General features: G+C 51.7%; 6 protein-coding genes and 1 non-coding gene across 7 annotated transcripts; 4 read left to right on the forward strand and 3 right to left on the reverse strand.

Annotated features, from left to right (window-relative positions):
• Positions 1–2,901: 2,901 nt before the first annotated feature.
• QC761_0044850 (uncharacterized protein) lies at positions 2,902–7,608 on the reverse strand (the record flags this gene model as incomplete). The annotated part of the gene is made up of 7 exons (XM_062872396.1): positions 7,152–7,608; positions 6,799–6,964; positions 6,176–6,671; positions 4,743–6,117; positions 3,478–4,606; positions 3,319–3,415; positions 2,902–3,119 (listed from the first exon to the last, which is right to left on the reverse strand). Exons 6-7 carry the CDS (start codon positions 3,371–3,373, stop codon positions 2,902–2,904), a joined length of 273 nt encoding a protein of 90 aa, XP_062735616.1. The 5' UTR covers positions 3,374–3,415; positions 3,478–4,606; positions 4,743–6,117; positions 6,176–6,671; positions 6,799–6,964; positions 7,152–7,608.
• QC761_212350 (uncharacterized protein) lies at positions 5,574–6,154 on the forward strand (the record flags this gene model as incomplete). The annotated part of the gene is made up of 2 exons (XM_062876968.1): positions 5,574–5,677; positions 5,734–6,154. The coding sequence occupies 2 exons, from the start codon at positions 5,574–5,576 to the stop codon at positions 5,846–5,848; spliced, it is 219 nt and encodes a 72-aa protein (XP_062735617.1). The 3' UTR covers positions 5,849–6,154.
• Positions 7,609–7,931: 323 nt separating the features above from the next.
• On the forward strand, positions 7,932–9,977 carry LST8 (TOR complex subunit lst8). Its single transcript, XM_062876969.1, has 4 exons — positions 7,932–8,071; positions 8,178–8,199; positions 8,265–8,760; positions 8,828–9,977. Exons 1-4 carry the CDS (start codon positions 8,050–8,052, stop codon positions 9,245–9,247), a joined length of 960 nt encoding a protein of 319 aa, XP_062735618.1. The 5' UTR covers positions 7,932–8,049; the 3' UTR covers positions 9,248–9,977.
• A 5-nt stretch (positions 9,978–9,982) lies between these two features.
• CEX1 (Nuclear aminoacylation-dependent tRNA export pathway component) lies at positions 9,983–13,321 on the reverse strand. The gene is made up of 7 exons (XM_062876970.1): positions 12,854–13,321; positions 12,635–12,772; positions 12,469–12,579; positions 12,259–12,405; positions 11,835–12,205; positions 11,487–11,781; positions 9,983–11,433 (listed from the first exon to the last, which is right to left on the reverse strand). The coding sequence occupies exons 1-7, from the start codon at positions 12,977–12,979 to the stop codon at positions 10,225–10,227; spliced, it is 2,397 nt and encodes a 798-aa protein (XP_062735619.1). The 5' UTR covers positions 12,980–13,321; the 3' UTR covers positions 9,983–10,224.
• A 618-nt stretch (positions 13,322–13,939) lies between these two features.
• QC761_212380 (uncharacterized protein) lies at positions 13,940–17,171 on the forward strand (the record flags this gene model as incomplete). The annotated part of the gene is made up of 4 exons (XM_062876971.1): positions 13,940–13,966; positions 14,218–14,238; positions 14,594–14,755; positions 14,831–17,171. The coding sequence occupies 4 exons, from the start codon at positions 13,940–13,942 to the stop codon at positions 16,574–16,576; spliced, it is 1,956 nt and encodes a 651-aa protein (XP_062735620.1). The 3' UTR covers positions 16,577–17,171.
• Positions 17,172–17,691: 520 nt separating this feature from the next.
• On the reverse strand, positions 17,692–21,455 carry ACO2 (aconitate hydratase). Its single transcript, XM_062876972.1, has 2 exons — positions 20,435–21,455; positions 17,692–20,370 (listed from the first exon to the last, which is right to left on the reverse strand). Exons 1-2 carry the CDS (start codon positions 20,477–20,479, stop codon positions 18,001–18,003), a joined length of 2,415 nt encoding a protein of 804 aa, XP_062735621.1. The 5' UTR covers positions 20,480–21,455; the 3' UTR covers positions 17,692–18,000.
• QC761_0044910 lies at positions 21,270–21,392 on the forward strand. Its single transcript has one exon. It is a non-coding gene; the product is annotated as a tRNA-Leu (tRNA).
• Positions 21,456–22,087: the final 632 nt, after the last annotated feature.

The raw sequence follows: 22,087 nt of genomic DNA on the forward strand, positions 1-22,087 counted from the left end.
TTTGTTTTGTTGGTGTTGGTGATCTGAAAGATCGAGGAGCTGTGTTGATGAAGCTGTTGATGATGATGGTGATACAAAAAGGGAAAGATACAAACAGGATGATGGTCAAGAGTTATATATTACTATTTCCAGCAACAAAAGTCATTCCATCAAAGCCCAGAATGAACCACCTTGACCAACATCATCTCCCGAATCGATCCATCCGGCTGGTTGGTATCCAAGCTCGTGTACCGAAAGCCTAGAATGAACCTCCAGCTCCCAAGCTTCCGGCTCCTCTTCGTCGTTTACGCCGTCGCCAACACAAAATCAGGCGCTCCCACAGACAAAATCGCACCACCCTCACCCAGAAGCACCAGATCAGCCCTACGGCCGTCAGCAAAGTTGGGTAACAGCTCGGGCCACCGCAGTCTCGTTTCGCCTCACCATCTGGCCAGCTGGGTGTGGAAATCGTGCCATGGGCCCCTCGCCGTTGACGACGTTGGAGAGCTTGGCGCCGCCCGTGGTGTGATTGTCGGAGGTGGCCGGGGGTGGGCATTGGCAAGCTGGGCTGAATGGGGATGAATGGGAAGTTTGTGATTGGGCGGAGCTGGGGTTAGGAAGGTAAAGTGGATATGCCATCCCAAGTTTGGGCTCGGTTGGCATCTGACATCTGATTTTGGGGATTCTAGATTTTCCCCAGAAATCCCAAATGCGACCACTTTCGGTGTTGATGACTGCACAAACGTTAATCCGAGGTGAACTGAACAACGTGACGGTTTGATCTGGGCCAATCTCTCAGATCAGATCGGGTTATCAAGGGATGGGAAAATTGAACCTGGAATTCACAACGCGGTTTGCTCCGACATGGGAGTTTGGTTATGGGAAAGTTGGAGCGGGCAAAGCAAGTCGGCGGTTTGCGATCCTGATCTATCCGGTGCCTGGATCGAAATCTCATGATCCTGCCTAATTCTGGATAGGATCTGGAGCTGAGAGGTTTGGGTCTGGCACAACGGTTGATATTTGTCTTCCTGAACGACACTCTGAGAGCAAAAGCTCACAGTGATGGGAATCAGGCCGTCTCCGTCCATCATCCCCACGGTGACCATGATATCACATTTGTTGCTCCTGTATTGCCTATATGAGTATTCGTGTATGGCTGGGGCTTACCTCGTCCGTTCGTGTTGGTCTTTGCATCCGGTTTCTGCAATTGCTTTTTGTTTCGCGATGGCCCTCATCCAGCATACAGCTGATTGGAGCGAAGCTCCGTAAGGTTATGGGTGAAAAGCATGGCTGGGGTTTGCTTTACTTATTGTAACTGAAAGCTGATAAACGTAGGATTCTTGGCAACCAAGAGATTTCTGGATCCTTATTGACCCATTCTCATATCTGGAGCATTTCCTCCTTCGAGGAGACGACCGGGGAGGTTCGAGGCCCAATGTCGGCTTGCTCTGTAGACTTAGCCGCTTATCATGCGAAGTAGTCCCTGGCCATAATGAATGAGTGTTGAAAATGACACAACACCAGGGTGTCATGCCTACTGCCTGAGTGACAAGAGCGTGCTCAACCAAGTTTTGGTGACCACACGCTGGGTTTTCAATATACAGTAAATCGTCCACATATCCCACAAAAGTCACGAGTTAGTACAACCATTTTATTTTAGGTCGAACAAACCTCAGCTTCTTCCTGATCACCGTCCCACAAGTCCCACCAGCTTTGTCAGAATCCCGACGCCTTAAGAAACCACATGCCATCACTCATCGCCAATCCATCCGCTTCGGTAATCGTAGCGTCGTAGGGCAACCAAACTTTTGTGTACCCTCACAAACCTGGAATCCCTTGCTTTGTCATATTCTCGGACTCGGTATCCATCGACACCCGCCAGTCCCTCTTCCGCTCTTTTCCTCGTCCCCCCACCACCAGAAAGAACAGCTCTCTCTCAACACCACATCCAGCATCATCAGCTCTCCTCCTGCACATCCTATATCAAGCCACCCTGCCTTCCCTATTTCCACCGCTGATGCCCAACCCAGCCACCATTTCCCATGGTCTCCTATTTCGAGGAGTGTGTAACACACTCAATCGCCACCACATACGGGATAAAACCGCCCGTTCTGGCATCCCGGATGGCTCATCCCGACTCATTCTCATACGCACATTAACAGGATGCGCGGGTCCCAGAGACCACAAAAACGCCACGCCCTGCAGTCCCATCCCACCGGTCCCCCTTGGCCCCATTTCCTACACCCTCATGTTCCACATGCACTGAGAAACTCGGTGAGCAAGTACCACTCGAAAGTGAGGCGAGCCGGGAAGTTATCAAGAGATACCTTCCACAGTGCAAGTGAACTCCCCCCCCTTCCTCTCCCCCCTGTCCTTGAACCCTGGTGCTACCCTGTTGCATGTGCAGTGCAGCAAAGCAACCCGCCTTTCGAATAACGTCCCCCATTGACCACCGATGCTTTGCATGATGCCTCTTGTAGCGGCGTGTTGCTCAGATCCCATTCCTACCTATAGGAGCCCTCGTTTTCTCCTGTCGTTCTGACTGGCAGGCGAGATTTCCCAAGTAGGTCATTGACCGACCGAAAAAGCAAGTTCTCTCCCCTCCCATTGCTTCCCCCTACCCAAGTAAAAAGGCACAGAGCCCAGCCAGCAAGCATGTTCCCTGTCCGGTTCCTCAAGAACGCAGGATGTTGATTCTTGTTGCCTGTCTCAATGAGTGTCGTCCTGTGGTCCTCGAATCCTCAGTACCCTGATCCTGGTCCTGGTCTCTCCCTGCTGATATTGTTCGGATGCCTTGTCGTACCCTGCTATCTCCCACTCCTTCGCAAGCTTCACACAAGCTGAATACCTCCATCTCGTCGTATGCCGCTGGGTTGTTGCGTGTTTGGGTTATGTACCATGGAAGGGGCGGCTTCAATTGACCTACCAGACCAAGCATTCCCCCGCACCGAGACATGCAGGCTGTGTCCCCAGTTCTTGACTGGTCAGAATGTTGGTTGCGGTTCTAGACTTGTTGGCCACGCACTGAAACCTGCACCTCTGAGCACACTGGTAGAGAGGTAAGCATGCGTGTGCCTTGCTGTGAAAGTAGATCATGATGCTAGTTTTGAACCCAGCGTCATGGTGAAGAGCGGGGTTTACTAGAATGCGTGTCAGTAAAGATTACGATAGACCTGTATGTGTGTGTGCAACGCGCATAAGGGGCATGTATGCAGTCACACTCACATGGGCATAATGATAGCTCATATCTCACCGCCTAATGCGCGAGTAGAGACAGGCAAGAGAGACAACAACGTCTGCCGGATGAGCATGCCATAGGACATACATGACATGACATACCTGCTCCCGGCATGCCGTTCTGAGTTCTGGGGATCCTTCTCTTGTCCATCCCCATGATAGTGGCTTTCCAGAAATGGGACGATCTCGCTGCGGACACCTGCAAAGCCGAGATGGTCAGAAATGATAGATATTATCACATTTGAACGGTCTTGACTCCACCTTTACTGCCGGCTTCCGACCCTCCCCCCTACCCTAGGGTCAAGACTGCGAATCGGTGATTGTTGTCGAGATCTGGGGTCATTCTTTGTCTGCGACCGAGATTCAGTCGCCGATTTCTGAGCCGCTCGTTGTTGCTTTTTGGTGTTGGAGGAGCAAGCCACATTTGCTTGCCATCCAGTCCCCGTACGTTCCCGCCCTCCTGCCTCTCTCATCGAGACCCCTCAATCTGACCGGTGGGCAATAATCTCAGGTAGGCAGCCGACGAGTCTCTTGTGTTCTGTTTCGTTGCTCGGTAGATCAACAGGTATCGTCGATTTATCATGCTGCTGGAGATAACGGTCAAGGAATTTGAATTGTCGACATCCGTCACTCTGTCCAATACCGTTGCAGATGAGGGATGAATTGACCGAGCAACACCGAAAAGGTGTATCATGACCGCATCATAGACGCAATGCCAAAAAGCAATGGAAACGTAAGTCCCTGTGAAGATCCGGAGCAGCCTCTTCGCTTCACATGAAACGCCACGGTGCGCATCAATTGTTCCCTCCAGGGGCGGTAGTTTCGTTGATTCGACTGCAACACAGCCATTCAAAGGGAACCCGGTGGCCCAAATCCGCACATGAGCCCACATGACACCGTTCTAATGTTGAGCACCCAGGCTCGAACTGGATATATGATCGGGTCCTCCGTTCCGTAAAATATCTGAGGATAGCTAAACAGTCAGCAAGGTCGGTTTGAAGCCCTAGCTCTGTTACACAACCGCCCCAAGCAGCATGTTACCATGTGCAGAGCTAGGTAGGTCGTCAAGGATGTCTGCGGATAGGGCGTCGACGAAGATTTCCAATGCACAACATGGAAATAGAGGCTCCCCCCACCCCGGAAGCTGCCCTGGGAGGCCAAGGCGGAACGGAAGTGATCTCGGACGCAACAATGAGCCCGAGTCACTGACTGGCCATATCGGAACTTTTAAGCCGCTTCTTTGGTACCACCAGCTCCGGTACTCTTCGTAGAAATGAGCTGGAGGAATCTGGGACAGGCAGAAGAAAAAAAAGGGTGCCTGACCAGAACCCCGCCTCGACGACATGTCTCATTCGCTCGGAGTTCGTCACTGCAGGAATTATGTCTTTGTCTTTGAGGTGTCAAAATGCGCTTGCCGAGACATGCTCTCCAATGCAATGGCACGCTCCCAGGCCTTTGCATTAGAAACGGAAGCTCATATCCATAGGGAAAAGTAGCTCAACAGTCCGAACTCTGAAGTCACTTACTGTGTGACGACAATTGCTGACACTCGAGCATCAATGAAGCCTGATGCCACTAGTCGAGAAGTCATTTTGTAGGTCCTTCTAGCTTTGTAGCGCAGGACCGTATGCAGATAGCCGCACAAAGGGGTGTCTACCGGCCCATCGAAGGGTGTAGAGAACTTGACTCCGAAGAAGAAACGACGAATCATGGGCCTGGGGTCGCGGGTACTGGCAGGAGTTTCTTTGCATGATCTCGACTCTCGGTGAGGTGCCCGTTATCTTGATGCCTTGTCTACCACGACCAGCCCGATACAAGGCAACTCCAGGCTCCGGGAGATGTTTTTACGGAATTTCAAAAGGTGGTTCTCGTCGACATGGTTGATCCTTGGATACCCATTGACTACCCACGTCGGCGAGGCCAGTAACATGTCTCACTTGCTTGTCCCCGCGAAAGCCGCCGACCCTATTGATATGTAAACATGGTGCTATTTCCGCATTGTCACTCGAGCTCAGCGCTATTCTCGGCCGAGCTTTGTGATCAGCAGACCATCTTGAGAAGGTCATCCGGAGTTCAGCTTGCCATTGGTCTGTTGCAACATGATGATGCGATGTTGATGGCATCCGAAGCATTCCTAGCGGTGAGATGGTGTCCTCCAAGCAACATCATCACCTCGGGTGAACCGAAGTGGCGGGTCGTCGTTAGCATAAAAGCCGCAAACGTCCCCGTGTTCTGTATGCTTTGTTGTTTCCTAAGATATCCAGAGTCTTATCCTTCAAGCTGCTATCCCCCAAACCCCCACAAAGACACCACAAGAACCCAACAGCACCTTCTTAACAAGTCAATTAAAAAACACCATGAACTCATACAACAATCCTGAGTCCTGCGGATGCTGCGTGTGGTCTGATGGTCGTCTGTACCAACCGGCAACTTGCCACGTTTGCGGAGGCAATCTTCGATGGTAAGAGAAAAATTTGGGCTCGATGTCCGTTCTGTACACAGGCTAATTCAGTACAGGGGTTGTGGATCTTGCAAGAACACGGGACTGGAATGGGAACCATGCCCTCATTACCACCAGTCCAACGCGACGAGGCGTTCGGCTCAGCCAGCATATACTACCACTCAGCAGTAGCCTCTTAGCCATGTTGAGTGTTCTAAGTCATCATAACACATCGCCTTGGTTATGTCAGTGTGCGAGGAGTTCCCGAGTTGGCGGTCGGTTTTCCATTCGTTTACTTTGGCTTCCGCAGTTATGCCTTACTTGGTGTTACGGTATGGTCCCCAGGTAACAAGGGTCTTGGTGTTCTGGTATACTTTCTTCCGTATGGTTCGGGTCGCGCAGGAGTACGGCCTTTTGTAACGCTGGCTAGGATTCGAGGCGGTCGTTTGACTTTGATCAGGCTACAATGGGTTAGCATAGAGGAAACTTGAGCAAATAAGAACAGCACTTTCAGCTTACCCTGCCTCGCGTCATGGAGCCATGTCGTCGGTTGTCGACGACCCCTGAATGCGAAATCGTGCATGAACATCATCCCAACGCCACCAGAACGGCAACGTGCATCGGCGATAGCCACTTCAGAGCCGCTTGGGAACGACTATTCCACATTTGTAGCGCAAAGCAAGCTGTGTTTTCGTAATAGTGGAGTAGCCAGGCTTGGTTCTATCCAGGCAACGCGGAAGAACTTGGGGCTTGATTGGCGACGCCAGCCGTTATCCCGTTGTGGCCCCGGGACCGCTGATGCTTCTCGGGTATGGCTTTCTTTGTGATTCAGAGGCTCAGACAATCATTCATCTTGCAGCGATGGACTCGATCGATCCAGGTAGGCTCGGCTTCAATGTTTACTGCAGTGGCTTATTGTAGTCCGGTGAGCCGGATCCGGAAGGTTGGCCGCTGTTGCCTGTCTTGGATGCAGGAAATGCAGCAAGCATGGCCGTCCCGCACAGGCATCGGGTAGCTGAATGGAAGTAAGAGTCAAACGTCAACGTCTGTCCAACGTCGGAATGAACACTGTGTAGGCTAGCCACAAGCCCAGGGGCCCTAGCAAATGGTTTGTAATGAGGACCTGCTGCCCACAAGCTTGCCTCTCTTGGGACCCCAAAGATCCAAATTCATCATTCATGATACCATAGGTTGAGCGTGATTACTGACAAGGTCGAAGGGTAAATAATCTCGGTGGGTAAGGTATACATCAGGCGAGCCCGACGGATGTTGATATCTACGCTGCGCAGAAGGAGATGGGTTTTCGAGCTGCAGTTGAGCTGAGTTAGCAGGAATATTCTCATCTCTTGGACATGTGATGCAGGTTGTGTGGTGCTACTTCCTGTCGCCTCAACACGCTGCGTCTTCATGGGAAATGGCACGGCCCTCCCGATAAAAACCAACCCCAAGTCCGCCTGACCGCCTCTTTCCAAAGTTGAATGGAGCAGCAACCGACCTGGAGTTTGTGACACCACATCGTTTTGATCCGGACGCCCGTCACCAGCCACTTGGAGACGTTCAGGGGTAGAAAACCTGTCCATCCGGGCTGTGGAAGAGAATGCGGTTCCAAAGGAGCGTACAGACAGGGTAACACCGCTGGTCTATGTATCCAATCGTTGCTCAGACATCGAAAAGAGCCAAATGATCCCCTAGATCGTGGTGTGCCAATGTATAGGATACAGGTAGGTAGGGAGGGAGTGGTGAATCCGTAGTACGGGAAAAGCGGGTGGTGTATAATAAGGAGGCCAACTGAAGAAAACCATTTAGCATACCGTGCCCAATATAAATGTGGCTGGCCCTGAGAAAAGCCGCGTAAACTTTGTACGGAGCGTCAAAATAAAATTCTCGCTGTTGAAAACACAAGGAATGATTTTACTGCAATGAGAATGTTGATAAGATAGCATTCTGTGGATGTATTTCGAATTCTTTCGATTGGAAGAATATTGTCGTGCTCTTTTCTCAGCAAAATTCCACGTGATAAATGGTCTGGCTATTTCGTCTATACTGGAAGGCACGATTGCCCTGCCTTCCAAACACAGTGAAGTTATCCCCAACGTTGCTACTCTGGCAGATGTTACATAAGTGGAGACGACCGCAAACATGACCCCCACGATGGCGCAGCTGCCGATGGAATAGCCCCACTTTGCTGCCCTTCCAGCCCGATCAACTGTGGGGATATCGTCTCTACCCCCACAGTGACTTTAATTGGATACGCTCTTGCCTGCACGACGGCTTCTTTTTAAGCAGCTCAACGTCGTCAAGCCGAAGCTGTGCAGCTCACAGTTGCCGCAAAATCCTCCGCCTCTCCCGACTGTCCCATTCTATCATGGATTCATAGCAATAACGCGAACAAGATGTCCGTTATTCTATGCACCGGTGAGTTTTCCTCTCATGCTATGCGATGTTGCGACCCTTCTGAGAGATCCTATTTCGGTGCTGCTCGCTATTGACACGCCTGGCTGACATTGGGGTTCGATAATAGCGGGTTACGACCACACAATACGGTACGACAAGCCGGAATATCAAAATGCAGATTCTCTCGTATCAAGGGGCTAACACTCTTGCTCAGATTCTGGGAAGCTCTATCGGGCATCTGCTCCCGAACGATCCAACATCCTGATTCGCAGGTCAACCGACTCTGCATCTCACCAGACAAGCGCTACCTCGCTGCTGCCGGCCACCACACCGTAAAGCTTTTCGATATCCGATCGACCAACCCTGCGCCACTTCTCGTCTTCGAGGGCCACACGGGCAACATCACAGGTGTTGCATTCCACTGCGAGGGAAAATGGATGGTCACGAGCTCTGAGGATGGAACCGTCAAGATCTGGGAGACGAGGACTGGCACAATACAGCGCAGCTACAACCATGGATCCCCTGCGAATGACGTCGTAATTCATCCCAACCAGGGTGAAATCATCAGCTGTGACCGCGCTGGCAGCATCCGACTGTGGGATCTGGCCGAGAATACCTGCTCACACCAACTAATCCCAGAGGAAGATGTGTCTGTGACAAGTGTCACCGTGGCAACCGATGGGACCCTTCTCTGCGCCGCAAACACTGTTGTATGTGGATCTTTCATGATCTCTTTTGAAGCTCGTAATAATGAGATGTACTGACCTGCCGTTGAAGGGAAATGTCTTCGTCTGGCGACTCGAACAGCAATATGAGCGCACCACTCTTGTACCCCTAACCCAATTCTCAGCACACAGCAGTCACTACATCACCCGCATTCTCCTCTCGCCCGACGTCAAGAAATTGGCAACATGCAGCGCGGATCATACTGCAAAGATCTGGGAGGTCAAAGAGATGGAACCCCAGGGTCCAGATAGTGAACCACGACCGTTCCCTCTCGAAGCCACACTCACTGGCCACCAAAGATGGGTTTGGGACTGTGCTTTCAGCGCCGATAGTGCGTACCTCGTCACTGCATGCAGCGATCATTACGCTCGCCTTTGGGAGCTTCACAGTCAACAAATCATCAGACAGTACAACGGCCACCATCGTGGCGCCGTCTGCGTGGCCCTCAATGACTACTCGGAGGCCAGATAGGACGGGCCTTCGGAAGACTATTGCAAGGACGAATCACGCGGAGAACCCCGCAAAAGCAACTCGGGGTCAAGACAGCAAGACCAAGCTCAGAGGCGCCTCCAGCACCCCAAACAGAGACAACGGACAAAGTCTGGGACGAATTACAAGGCTGCGAGGAAAGCCAAGGATAAGTCGGGACCTTCATCAGCACCACCAACAGTACTAGCACCCGCGCCCGCTGGGCCACTGGTGACAGTAGAGGAAGCTACAGCTCGGGTTGGTGAGCTTGATGTCACTCCCCAGGAATCGTTGTCACTCCCCAGGAATCCGCTTCTCCCGACGATGCGAGCGACGTGACCCCCATCACCCCCATGGAGAGCAAGAGATCATCATTCGTTGAGGTTATCGAGGGGCAGGTGAAGCGATCAGTTGCAGGGGAGTTTTGGTGAACTGATAAGTTGGGGATACAACGACTATGGCTAGAAGTATCAGCATATGCAGTGATTTTTCTTTCTTCGCAATCCATCAGAACACGCTCTGTAGGAATATGTACCAACAATAGGGTTGATCAGTTGCGACTGCGTTTTGCAGAGAGGGAAAGGCTGGGGGCTGCATTTGATGATAGCGATTGCGAAGAGTTTGGTGCCTACGGGGCAACCGGCAAAATAATTATCTGATTTCTGCAACTAGCAAGTAGCGACCAGTCGAATACATTGTAATCCTGGGAACATTTTGCCAAAGATTTTGCGGCTTGCACCTCGCTTTCCCATTATTTGGTTTGTAAACTATCTACAGCACATTCAACAAGCCGCCCATCAATCGCAACTCCATTTCTCCTCGCATGCAAACCTAAAACACAACAAAAAAAAAAAAAACCCCTCCAAGTTTGCTTCCTATGCTTTTTCGATCGCCTCCACCAAACACCTGACCAAAACCGGTCTATATTATAAGTACCCGGTTTTTATATCGTCATACATAGGTCTCTCAAGCAGCGAAAATCACCACCCACCCCACCCATCGTCTCCATCATCATCCTTGGGCTTGGTATCAATTTTCTTCTTCACCACAACTGGCTTACTCTTCACCGGCACTGTCGTCTTCTTTGCTGTCGTCACAGTGGTAGTTTTACCCAACCCCTTCGGCAAAGCTTTACTCCCCCCCAACACTCCTCCCTTCTTCTTCTCCGCCTGCTGCGCCAACCACCCTGCGAAATCTGGCTCCGAGCCATCATCAAACGGTTTACTTGATGCCGTTGTCGTTACTGCAGATTTCTTCTTTGACGATGATGGCTCCGCAAACGGATTGTCGTTTGACTGATTGCTCGATATCGAGGCAGTCATCTTGTTCGAAGTGGATGGATCATCGTCGTCCATGTCGCCCATATCACCCCACGCGTCAAAGTCGGCACCATCATCGTTGTTGCCGTCCTCTGGGAAAAACAACTCGCCTGTTGTCGATGGGTTTCGGGTGAGGGGTGCTGATGGAGGAGGGGATTTGACTGCTTGCCGGTAGAGTGGCGAGGCCGAGGAGTTGGACGTGATGGGAGCTGCTGTTGATGGGCGCGAGGGAGGAGCAGACGAGGAAGCTGGGACAGAGGATGCCCCGTTGGAGGAAGTAATATCCCCTGCTGCAGCGGAGAGCTTGTTTGTAAAAGACGAAATGGCCCAGCCTGCCCAGCCGGCTGCTGCCTCTGCTTGGGGTGTGCCCATCCTGGGGTTCCCAGAGATCGCGCTTTCTGGTGGTAGAGCTGTCTCGGGCATGCTTTCGACTGCCTTCTTGATCCTTTGGACGTACACGTCCAGTGTCTTGACTGCTTGGTCTCGAATAAGCTTCTCCTTGTCGATGAGCGACGGGCAGATGGCTGGAAGAACGCGAGTCGCGCAGTCTTCGTCGGAGAAGTGCTCCGATGTGACAGACAGAGCCATCAGGGCAGCGTTTCGAGCGTGAATGAATGGATCGCGAAGTGAGCGACTAAAGGCCGCTATGAGAACCTTGGAACGGGAAGAAGTCCCCAGATACTTGGCAATTTTCCCAAGACAAATCGTAGTATTTGTGCGAATACCGGGCTGCTCGTCATTGGCTGTTTTGGCCAAGTACTTTAGCAATTCGCCGTTGATAGTTCTGTCGGAAAGTTTGGTGATGATTGTGAGGACAGACTTGAGTGTCTGTTCTCTGACAACTGGTGCTACATCTGTAAACCCCGTAACCTAGACTACGTCAACACCTGTTACCGCACCACTAGTTATGACTCTTAACTTACTATTTGTGGAAAGATCTTGTCATTGACTGTTTTTTGCGAGAGCCTGTCAATCATGAGGGGCAAATTGTCAAGTAAGCACACCCTGATAGCTCTGTCAGGGTTCCCAAACAGTCGAAGAAGCACGGGAAGGACCTTGGCGTCAAAATCCTCATTCGATAACTTCGTGGCGATTTTCATGACGAGTCCGAAGGCTTTGGGACCGCCGCCTCCAAATTCCACTGATTTCAATAGCTCTGGCAAGACTTTCATTTTGAAAAAGTCCTCCGGAAAATCATCGGTGAGCTGATCGAGATCACTGCATCGAGTCAGCAAACGCTCGTTTTATGACTTGAAAAATCAAACACTTACTCAAGAAACGCTTCTCTTTCCTCCTCCGTCTTCACCCCGAGATTTTCAACTCCCTCGGTTAGTTTGATTAGAGGCGTGTCGAAGAACGACCCATTTCGACGGCCTTGTTCAAGGAAGTGAGCCACTGTGAGTCGGGCCTTGGGATTTGGGTTGGCGAGACGCTTATAGCTTGGGTGAAGACTGGGCGGTATATTCTTCGTCTGCCCAGCCTGGTCACTGCTGAAACTGCCATTGAAAATCTCGAAGATCAGCGCACCGAAGTCGTACGCATCTACAGCAGAGTGAGGACTGCGCTTGATCGCATCCCATCCCGATTTTGCTAGCTCAGGCGGTGTATACCGTCCTGAGTCTGGGACAAGACTGCCATATGTCTACATTCATGTCAGTTAGTCGGTCGCTCATTGGAGAGGAATCTCCAACCTACATAGATCACAGCCTCGTCATCTTTAACATTACTCAAAACCTCAAAACCACCAAGCTTCCACTCGCCACTTTCTGTGGTGTAAACAGAAGCGACCTTCAAGTTGCCATGGACTGACGAGGCCTCATCATTGATGAATTTGACGGTTCGCTGGGTCATTATCAGCATTACAAAACCCTGCATAGAAACATCACGCAGTCGAATGAAACTAACCGCGATGCTGTAAAGACCCCATTTCGCCGTCTCAGGACTTAGACTCTTTCGTTTAACGTGCCATCGCAGAGGTACTAGGCGTTCCGTTGCGATGTATATATACGTCTCTGACTTTTTCAAACATTTCAGTATGAAGCAGTATCCGGGTTGTCGCGCAAGCTCGTACCTCCACCGTATCCAGCACCTTTATTACACCCGGGTGTCGTAGTGTTCGGAGCTTCTTCAGCGCATTTCTGGCGAGAAGGAGGGCGGATCGATTCGCGGCGATTTCGAATGAGAAGATACTGCAATCGGAACCATCTTCCTACTCCATAAATCTAGTCAGCTAAGGTGTGTTCTGCGGGTTTGTGCATACGGTAGAGAAAAGTTGGGTTGCGAAGCTTACCCGCCGAGTGCCATTGTACAGAGTCCATATAGAGGGGTCAAGGTCGACTTTATCGCCAAAATTATAGGGGAATGGCGGTCCCTTCGCTGCCATCGCCGAAGCGACGGCGGATTTGAGAAAGTCCATGCAGTTCTTCTGTATTCGGTGCAATGATTATTGCGATCGATTTCTTGGAGTATTGGAGGCTTGACAGAGATATTGCAGCTCGGGGATGGTGTAGTTGCTGAACAGCTGTCGGAAAAGGGGACTCCCTTCTGCATAATCGCAAACCGCAATCTGTTATCGCGGGCGCTCTGCTGCCTTGCCAATGTGCGCTAACCCTAATACAGCAGGCGGAGTCGAAGCTTGTTACAGTTCTGCCGGGACCCGTTGCGCACGGGCCCTCATAACTCCGTCTACTAGGCTGCTGACTGCTGTTTCTTCGACAATTCCAATTCAAACCTTCCCCACGTTTTCATTCCTCGATCCAAACTGGCCTCGCATCTGAGCTCATTTCAGCTCTGTCCTTCCCCGACTTTATTGGTTCAGCTTGCCATCCCTATTTTTCATGGCACATGGTGTCGCGACTTGGATTGCTGAGGGCTGTGGTCGCCGGTCGGACATAGAGGAACCACGAAGTCGCACTCAGACCTAAGCGGAGTGGGAGCAAGATACAGGTAGCCAAAAAGGAAGCGACAGGACGGGAGTGTCAGTCAACAAGCCTACCTATTTCCGCACTTGTCTCTCAGGTAAGCTTCACTTTCATTTCCACCTCTCTCTTCACCTCTTTTACGTGTCAATGATGAGCAATTGGTAAAAGGTTTGATAGCCGCGCGTGCTCTTCTGGTATTATGGTTCTGGGTGACCAGGCCTTGCGCCTTGGCGCGTCTGTTGCATGCTACTTCCTCCGCGCTACCTAGAAGATTGTTGGCAATGTGCGGTTCGCATGGTGGCAGGAACATCGATGCTGGAGACCATGGTTTTCGGCACCACCGCTACACGGAGTCTCGACTTCACTCATCTCTACGAACAAGGGGCCAAAGGCTGTGGTGGACATCTGGCGGATGAAGTTCTCCGAACCTTGTCTGCCCTGCCTCGTCGCCCAACATGGACCATAAAACCGCTGAGCTGGCTGTATGATGACCAAACATAAACTGAAAAGACCTGAGGCACATGTCTTGTTTGATTTTGGACCTCCCTGAAATCGTAGATAGTCTTTTTCTTGTATTGGCGCTAATCATCTCACATAGGTCATACTTAGGTCGACATCACAAACAAGCAGGACCCATGCCGCGGTGCAGGCGTTGCAAATTAGAAGCAACGCCCGACAAGGCTTTGTTTCGTTGTAGACTTTGCACTAGATGTTATCATTCTGCCTGTCATAGGCCACTACCGAAAGACCCAAGGTATGTTTTGCATCTTTATCTCCAAGCTTCCATCATTCCCTGGCATCTTTGGCAGCCTGCCACCTATTCGATACAACGCATAGCTAGCCGTCCTAGATGGTAACCAAACCCTCGCTCCTGGTTGGCTGTCCTCTCCAAGCCCCCCCCCCCCATGTTATATGGAGTAGTGCCCCACTGATAGCCTATTTTCCCGCGCCGCACAACTCACTCTATTGTTGTTTTACGTTCTTAATCTTTTGCCGTAGCCCATCCTATCTCTCAGCATGCTCACCTCACTCCTAACCTCCAACCCCATTGACTAACCACGCTCTCGGATAGTAATTGGGTCTGCAAAAACTGCAGTGGCCCGCCAGAGACCAAGAAACGCCAGTACTATGAGAAGTCGGCATTGTTACCCTCATCGTCTGCGCGGACCGTTTTGCGAGTCTCGGCCTCGACAGCCTCCCATGAAGAGGGCTCACGAGAGGCCACCGCCGCCATGTCTGATTCACAGTCGTCTGCGCCCCGTCGTCCTCTTGTAAGTGAACGCGATGGGCCGAGTGACGTGGACAGCTGCCCATGGCCAGAATGCAATGCTCAAATCAATGTGAAGGAAGAGCCCCTGTGCCCTGAGCACCTTCGACTTTTGAAAGGAAATAGCCGCCCTCGAGCGCCTGCCGGGCCCACGTCACTTCCCAGCGTGACCGCCAATTTGGCTCCGTCGTCAAAGCCAAACCCGAAAAAGACGCTGGAACGACCAGCTACTCTTATGCGTAAAACAGCCTCCTCCGGCTTTCCCCACTCCGACTCCAAGCACGGCACACCACCATTCCTCCCGCCAAAGACCAAAGGGAGCTCGTCATCTCTACCTCCAGAGCAAAGGCCAGTGATCAACACGATGGCTTCGACGACAGTGGCCTCTGCTCGGTCCCAACTTCCACCGGCGCCAGCCCGCGCCTATACCGCGCCCATAAGCCCTACTTTGTTGAAAGATATGGAGCCTCCAAAAAAGCGACAAAAGATTTCCCCAATCCTGTCGCAGTCAAATGAGTCTAGGCTCAACGGGGCAGGTGCGTCTGCAGACTCGCTCTCTGCTCCGGATTCCACAGAAAAGCGGCCAGAAAAGGAGCGGAGGACGGGTCTGAAGCAGAGTAAGCCAAGTGCGAAAGAACCTGTCAGAAAAATGGCGCCTATGAGGGCCCTTAAGTTCGCCGACGAGCTAGATAATGACCTTGCACGCCCATCTGTCAGTGGGACCACGGCAACGTCACCAATCAATGGCTCAGCGGAGGTTATTTCCCAGCGGAATCCTCCCTCTAGATCGGTCTCCTTGAATCTGGATCAAAGGGGTCACATTGACCAAAGGGAGATTGACTCTAGTCTCCCCCCTCATCCTAGCAAACCCACCTTGACATCTCGTCACGAGTCGCTGGAGATATTTGCCACTACGTCCAGTGTCGGGCCCAGTTCTCATCAACCGAGGACGGACTACTTTTTCCTGGAGAAGAGGCCCTCAACAAGTAAGCGTGACGATTCTTCAGAGTCCCCTCCAATACCTCCTACAGAGACAAACCACTCTACAGCAAACAGCGTAAGCACTCCACCGAGGGTGAAAAAAACCAAGAAACTCGTCATCACTACCAAGGCGCGACCGCCAGCCAAGGCGACTCGTCCGGTCACTCCAACAGATCTAGACTATTTCATATACTCTCAGCCAGGGGCATCCACCCCGCCTCCCGGCTTGGAGATTCCAGGCCTCAACAAACCCCCTCCGGCCTCGCCGTCTGCTGTCTCATCGACAGTCTCGCAGCAGCCACCAAAGGCAAAACCAGTAGAAGATGAGCCTCTCGCTCTGGACATCGATCCTAGAATACACTACCCGCGGGCTCATTCTCTAGCATGGCACGCGATGAAGGCCCAGGAGATCGAAGCTCGGGGGACGAGAAAGCAGCGGTTTGGCAAGGCAGCACAAAGTCTGAAAAAGCAGATGGAAGCGCAGGCTGAGTTGAATATACCTTGGGAGGAGACCTTACCTGATATTATTCAGGAAAACCTGGCTTGGGTGGGGGCGTTGAAGAGCCTGAGGGGCATAATGCCTACACCGGCAGTGGAAGCTGAGGGTGGAGGAGACCCGATGGATCTCTGCACGAATGAGGCGATTGCAAAATCTGCGAATGGGAGTGGGACGAGTGGTCCTGTGGTCAATGGAGTGGAGAGAAAGATACGAAAGATGAAGAGGACGGGGAGCGGACTGAGCGTTGTGAGTCGAGATGGGGTTTTGAGTTTTGGGGACCGGAACGGGCAAGGGAGCGGAAGTGTAAATGGGAGCTTTGAGCTGAGCGAGTATGGTATGAACTGACTGAGAGAAAACACGATTCGTGAATAAGGTTATTGGGCTAAGTTATCGGCGGGCTGCTGTACAAAGCTTGGTGTCGGGGAGGGAGGGATTCAGAGGGGACCAGTAAAGGAGTTGTAAGCATGTTTGGCATCACATTCACAGGCGAGAGGAGTGGCTGACGTGGTGTTTTCTCTACACAGTATACATTTTTTTTGTCGTCGAGGGAAGTCTAGCAAGACATGGGCTATTCTCATAGGAGTACGGGGGGGTAGTTTTCTATTTCTACGGTTTCGTCAAAGCATAGCTGCATCGGAGGGGCGTCTAGTTAATTGAGTTTATCTGGTTTTTATGTCGTTCTGTGGGTGATTTGGGTAGATAGCGTACATGGCTGAGAGGAGCATAGCGACTGCATTGTAGTGGAGCAGGTATAGGTGATAAGACACGAGATAGTCAAATCGATATGGGTGAGGGGAGAGGCTGAGGTGAGAGCTAGGTGCCTGTAATAGTCTTATCGCGACTACATGCGACTCTCTCCCAGCTCCATAGAAGAAGACTATGATTTCCCAGGCGTAAAAATAGCAATAGAATGGTCTCGCAGCGACCAACTAGCGCTCACCGAATTGAAATTTATCTAGCATAGCTCTCGAAGTTGCACAGTGTGGACGCGCAGAATGGAGCGAGCCATCGGTCTTGTAGGACACACGCACACTGTGCCGTAAGAAACACCTAGTCCCAATGACCTACATAGGTAAATTATGCTCGACAACGACCACCGACAGTACAATACAAAATATCATTTCTACTGCTTGTAGGTTAGGATATCCCCCGCCCCTCTCCCCAACGTCTATAACAAGGGCTGCAACAACGCACCTCATTTTCCGCCGGAAGTTCGTACCGCGACACCAACGACTAGAACTGACACCCGACTAAAAAAGCCCTCTACTTGCAGTGAGCTTTCCAAATGAGAGAGCATTGGAGCAACAGCCCGACAGTTAGTCAAACTTGTAAAACTCTAGATACATAGCTCTCAACACCCGACCAACCGTCACCAATCTAACCGGCTGTATATCGGTCACACAGAGAATAACTACCAAAAAAAAGGATGCGACCCAACACACAAGCAAACGCAAGCAAACCTTTCGATATGTACTTTCATTTCGATCTACAATGAGAACTTAGTATTATGTACAAAATAAAAATAAAACATCGAAAAACCCACAAACTTTATCAATCTCAAATTCCAGACCGTATATATCCATCCGCACACGCCTCCTCCAATTTGTGATGCCAACCAGCCAGAGAGCCCCCCTCACCAAACCGAATTTTTAGTTGACCCCCAGGTAGCCACCATGCAAAACAAACAAAAGGAAATGAATATCTCGTAAAGTCGCTCGCTTGCTTTCGTATAATGCACACCCACCCCCCTCTTAGACACCACCTCCCGTCTAAACAGAAGCACTCTTACTCAACAGATTCAACGCGCTCCCCGCCAAAATAAACCCAGCCTGGTCCTTGCTAACCTGGTGCTTGACAGGGACCAAAAACTCCTCACCGGTACCCTTCTTGGTAACCTTGAGCTGGACCTCGCCTTTTCCACCATTCTGGAGCATGTCATACAAGCCCACAGTAGCAACCTCGTCACCGGCAGCAATCTTATCATAATCCTGCTCGTTGGCTAGCGTCAGGGGGACAACACCCTGCTTCTTGAGGTTGGTTTCGTGAATGCGGGCGAATGACTTGCACACGATGATCCTGGCGCCGAGGTAGCGGGGCTGCAGAGCAGCATGCTCGCGGGCGGAACCCTCGCCGTAGTTGTGCTCGGCGACCACGAGCCAAGGCTGGTTGCGCTCCTTCCAGAGCTTGGCCAGCTCGGGGATGGTGTGCTTGGATCCGTCGAGATCGTAGGCGACGTTGACCTCACCCGTCTCAGCGTTGACGGCCGTGTTGAGGGTGTTGGCCGAGATGTTGGGGAGGTGGCCTTTGTACTTGAGCCAGGGCCCGGCGGCGGAGATGGTGTCGGTTGTGCACTTGCCCGATACCTTGACCAAGACCTTGAGACCGGAAAGGTCAGAGTTGGGGAAGGGCTCAAAGGGCTCCAGAAGGGCAAGACGCTCCGAGGTAGGAGAGATGGCGACCTTTTCGTTGGGGTTGGGGGGCTGGGAGGCGACCTTAAAGACATCCTTGCCAATGTCGAAGGGAGTCTTGGGTCCCTCGAGACCGTGGGGAGCAGGGAACTTGAACTCCTTGCCATCGGGGGTGGTAAGGGAGTCGGTTACGGGGTTGAAGGTGGTGGAACCGGCGTAGGCCATGGCGGTAACGATCTCGGGCGAGGCTAGGAAGTTCATGGTGTCTAGGTTACCGTCGTTACGGCCGCGGAAGTTGCGGTTGTAAGAGGTGAGAATGGCGTTGACTGTGCCCTTCTCGACACCATCCTGGCGCTTCCACTGACCAATGCAGGGACCGCAGGCGTTGGACAGCACAATGCCGCCGGCCTTTTCGAAGGTCTGAAGGGTGCCGTCTCTCTCGAGGGTGGCACGAATCTGCTCACTGCCAGGAGTGACGTAGAAATCAGCCTTAGGCTTCAGTCCAGCCTCCTCAGCAGCCCTCACAATGCTTTCGACACGGGTCATGTCCTCATACGAGCTGTTGGTGCAGCTACCAATGAGACCGGCCGAAAGCTTCTCGGGCCACTTCTGCTCCTGAACTGTGCTCTTGAATTGGGACAGGGGAGTGGAAAGATCGGGAGTATGGGGACCATTAATATGGGGCTCGAGCTTGGACAGGTCGATTTCGATGAGTTCGTCGTATTGCGCACCCTCGTCGGCCTTGAACCTGAAGTACGCATCCTCAGAGGCGCCCGCGCCTGGGAAGTTCTGAAAAGCGGCAGCATTCTTGACAGCCTGCTCTCTGCGAGTAGCCTCGAGGTATCTGGCTGAGGCCTCGGTGTAGGGGAAGATGGATGTGGTGGCACCAATCTCAGCGCCCATGTTGCAAATGGTAGCCATACCAGTGCAGCTCAGTGTCTCAACACCAGGACCCGAGTACTCGACAATGTAACCAGTACCGCCACGGACTGTCAAGAGGCCAGCCAGGTGCAGGATCAGATCCTTGGGAGAAGCCCAGTTGCTAAGCTTACCGGTGAGTCTGACACCAAGGACCTTGGGAGCCTTGAGTTCCCATGGAGCACCGACAAGAGCCTCGACGGCATCGGCACCACCAACACCAATGGTGATAGTAGACAAGCCACCGGCGTTGGGGCTGTGAGAATCGGTACCGAGCATCATCAAACCGGGGATGGCGTAGTTCTCCAAGACAGTCTGGTGAATGATACCAGCACCCGGAGCCCAGAAATCCAACCCGTACTTCTTGGCAGCCGACTCAAGGAAGTCAAAGACCTCGTGGTTGGTCTGAATACCAGCTTGCAAATCGTCATCGGCACCTTTGCTACCCACGATCAGGTGGTCGCAGTGAATACTCGCGGGAATGGCGGTCTGGGGGAGGTTGCACGACATGAACTGCAGGAGAGCCATCTGAGCCGAGGCGTCCTGCATGTTGACTCTGTCGGGCTTGAGCTTGAGGTTCGCCTTGCCTCTGATATCGCGGCCATTGTTGGTGTTGTTGAGGAGGGACTCCTCGGCATTGTCGAGATGGCTGTAGAGGATCTTCTCGGCCAGCGTAAGCCGCTGGGCGCCCAGCACTCTGCGGACCTCAGTGTACTTGCTGTGCAGCTTCTCATATGTTGGTGGGAGGGAGGTGATATTGGAGTATTGTCTCGAGCCCGCTGCTTGGCAAAGCTGCTGGGTTTGGAAGGCCCTCTGCGATTAGTCACATATGTTAGCGGCGAGTCTCTTTTCTCTCCCCCTGGAAGAGGAAACATACTCTCAGGGCAACGCCCGAGCGGCTGGCAAGGTCGATTGGCCTCATGATTTATGGTCTGGTTCGCCAAGTTCGTCCAGCTCGGCGGGGTGTGTCGAGGGGGAAGAAAAATATTTATGACTGTTCAAATCTTTGCCGGTTGCGCCATCCGCCACGGCAGTCTCTTGGTGGCCCGTTTCAGGGGTCTTCCGATAGCGGAACCGTGCTAAAATCCGGGGTAGTTTACAGGCTTGATTTGCAACTGTTGCCCTGGAATTCGATTCTGCCTGATGGGTATTCTCCTGTAACGCTGTTCCTATATACGCAAGATATGACGGCGTTTCTGAAAGATGTCTGTTGTTATACAATCTCTTGTCTAGAGAGGCATCGCACTTCATCTTTGAAGGTGCCCAAATCGACCCTAGTCCGTATCAGAGACCTACATCATGGCTCCACGCCAGGGTGATAGCAACAATTGACCAATCACATCGCAGAGAATGCTAATCTTCGAATTGACTGACACCAGGTGTGAAGGCTTCTGAAAGTTCACTTGTCGAGTGATAGTAAGCGAACTGTATAGATGGTAATATCCGTCTCCAGGTTCTTCAACCACTACCTCGCTTTGGCTAGTTACAATCGTAAAGCTCGAGCTTGTGTCCAGCTTAGGGGTTCTCCTCCTATTGTACCTTAAAAAAAGGTAGCACAGAGTCGATGGAGACATTGTGTGGTGGAGTCTGCAAAGGGAGAACTCTTTGACGGACAGTTTGGAAGTCGAAATTATTACCGTCACAGGCCTTATGCAAAACAAAGTGCAAGAATGAATGATTCCCTGGAAGGAAAAGGAAAAAGAAAAATAGATTGATGAGGGTGGGATTCGAACCCACGCCTCTTGCGAGACCAGGAGATTTGGACCCCCGAAAGGGTTCAAGCGGAATTCAGGTGAACCTGAACCTGGCGCCTTAGACCGCTCGGCCACCTCACCATCTGATGGTTTTGATATAAGACTGGGCTCAATTATGGGCTTTTGTACGGGGAAAGCCTCCTGCTAGTGGGTGCTCGTGAATAAGGCAGAGGCGGAAAAGCCAGTGGAGAATAAAATGTCGAGTAGATATGAAGTAAGACAACGAGGCGGTTACCAACGGGTCAGTTTTTTTTTTTGAAGTCACATCGCAGCTGAGAATGAAATTTGGGGCCCAAGAACAGCAAATCGATATTGCCATTGCTATAATCTGAGCCTCAATGCAACGCCCTAGATCGATACATGACATTGGACTTGGGTGTAGCTTGACAGAAAATACGAGGATATCAAAGATATGATAACAGCCAAGCATACCACTTGGAGAGTTCGGTGCAAGTTACACAGCAAGTCGGGCCGCAAGAAACCGTTCTGCCATGTCCGTGACGGAGCACTTTATATGTCTGATAAGGCCGGGATGCAGAAGCACATGCGAATGGACCTCCGATGAGATTAAGAAAATACCGCTCTGGCAGACGGGCACCACGTCGCCGGTCAGTCTAGCTGACGGGCCATTGTTCCGGCGGCATAACACAGGTCACAATGTCTGACGTTAGGTGTGGAGACTCCTACTTGGTATAAGGGCACTGAAGACAATGTGATAGGTCTTTTAAAGATAGCTGAGACCAATCTCCTCTGCAAAGAAACGAGCTCTGTACCGC

This window comes from Podospora bellae-mahoneyi, chromosome 2 (assembly GCF_035222275.1).
Source record: "Podospora bellae-mahoneyi strain CBS 112042 chromosome 2, whole genome shotgun sequence".
In the NCBI taxonomy this organism is placed as follows: domain Eukaryota; kingdom Fungi; phylum Ascomycota; class Sordariomycetes; order Sordariales; family Podosporaceae; genus Podospora; species Podospora bellae-mahoneyi.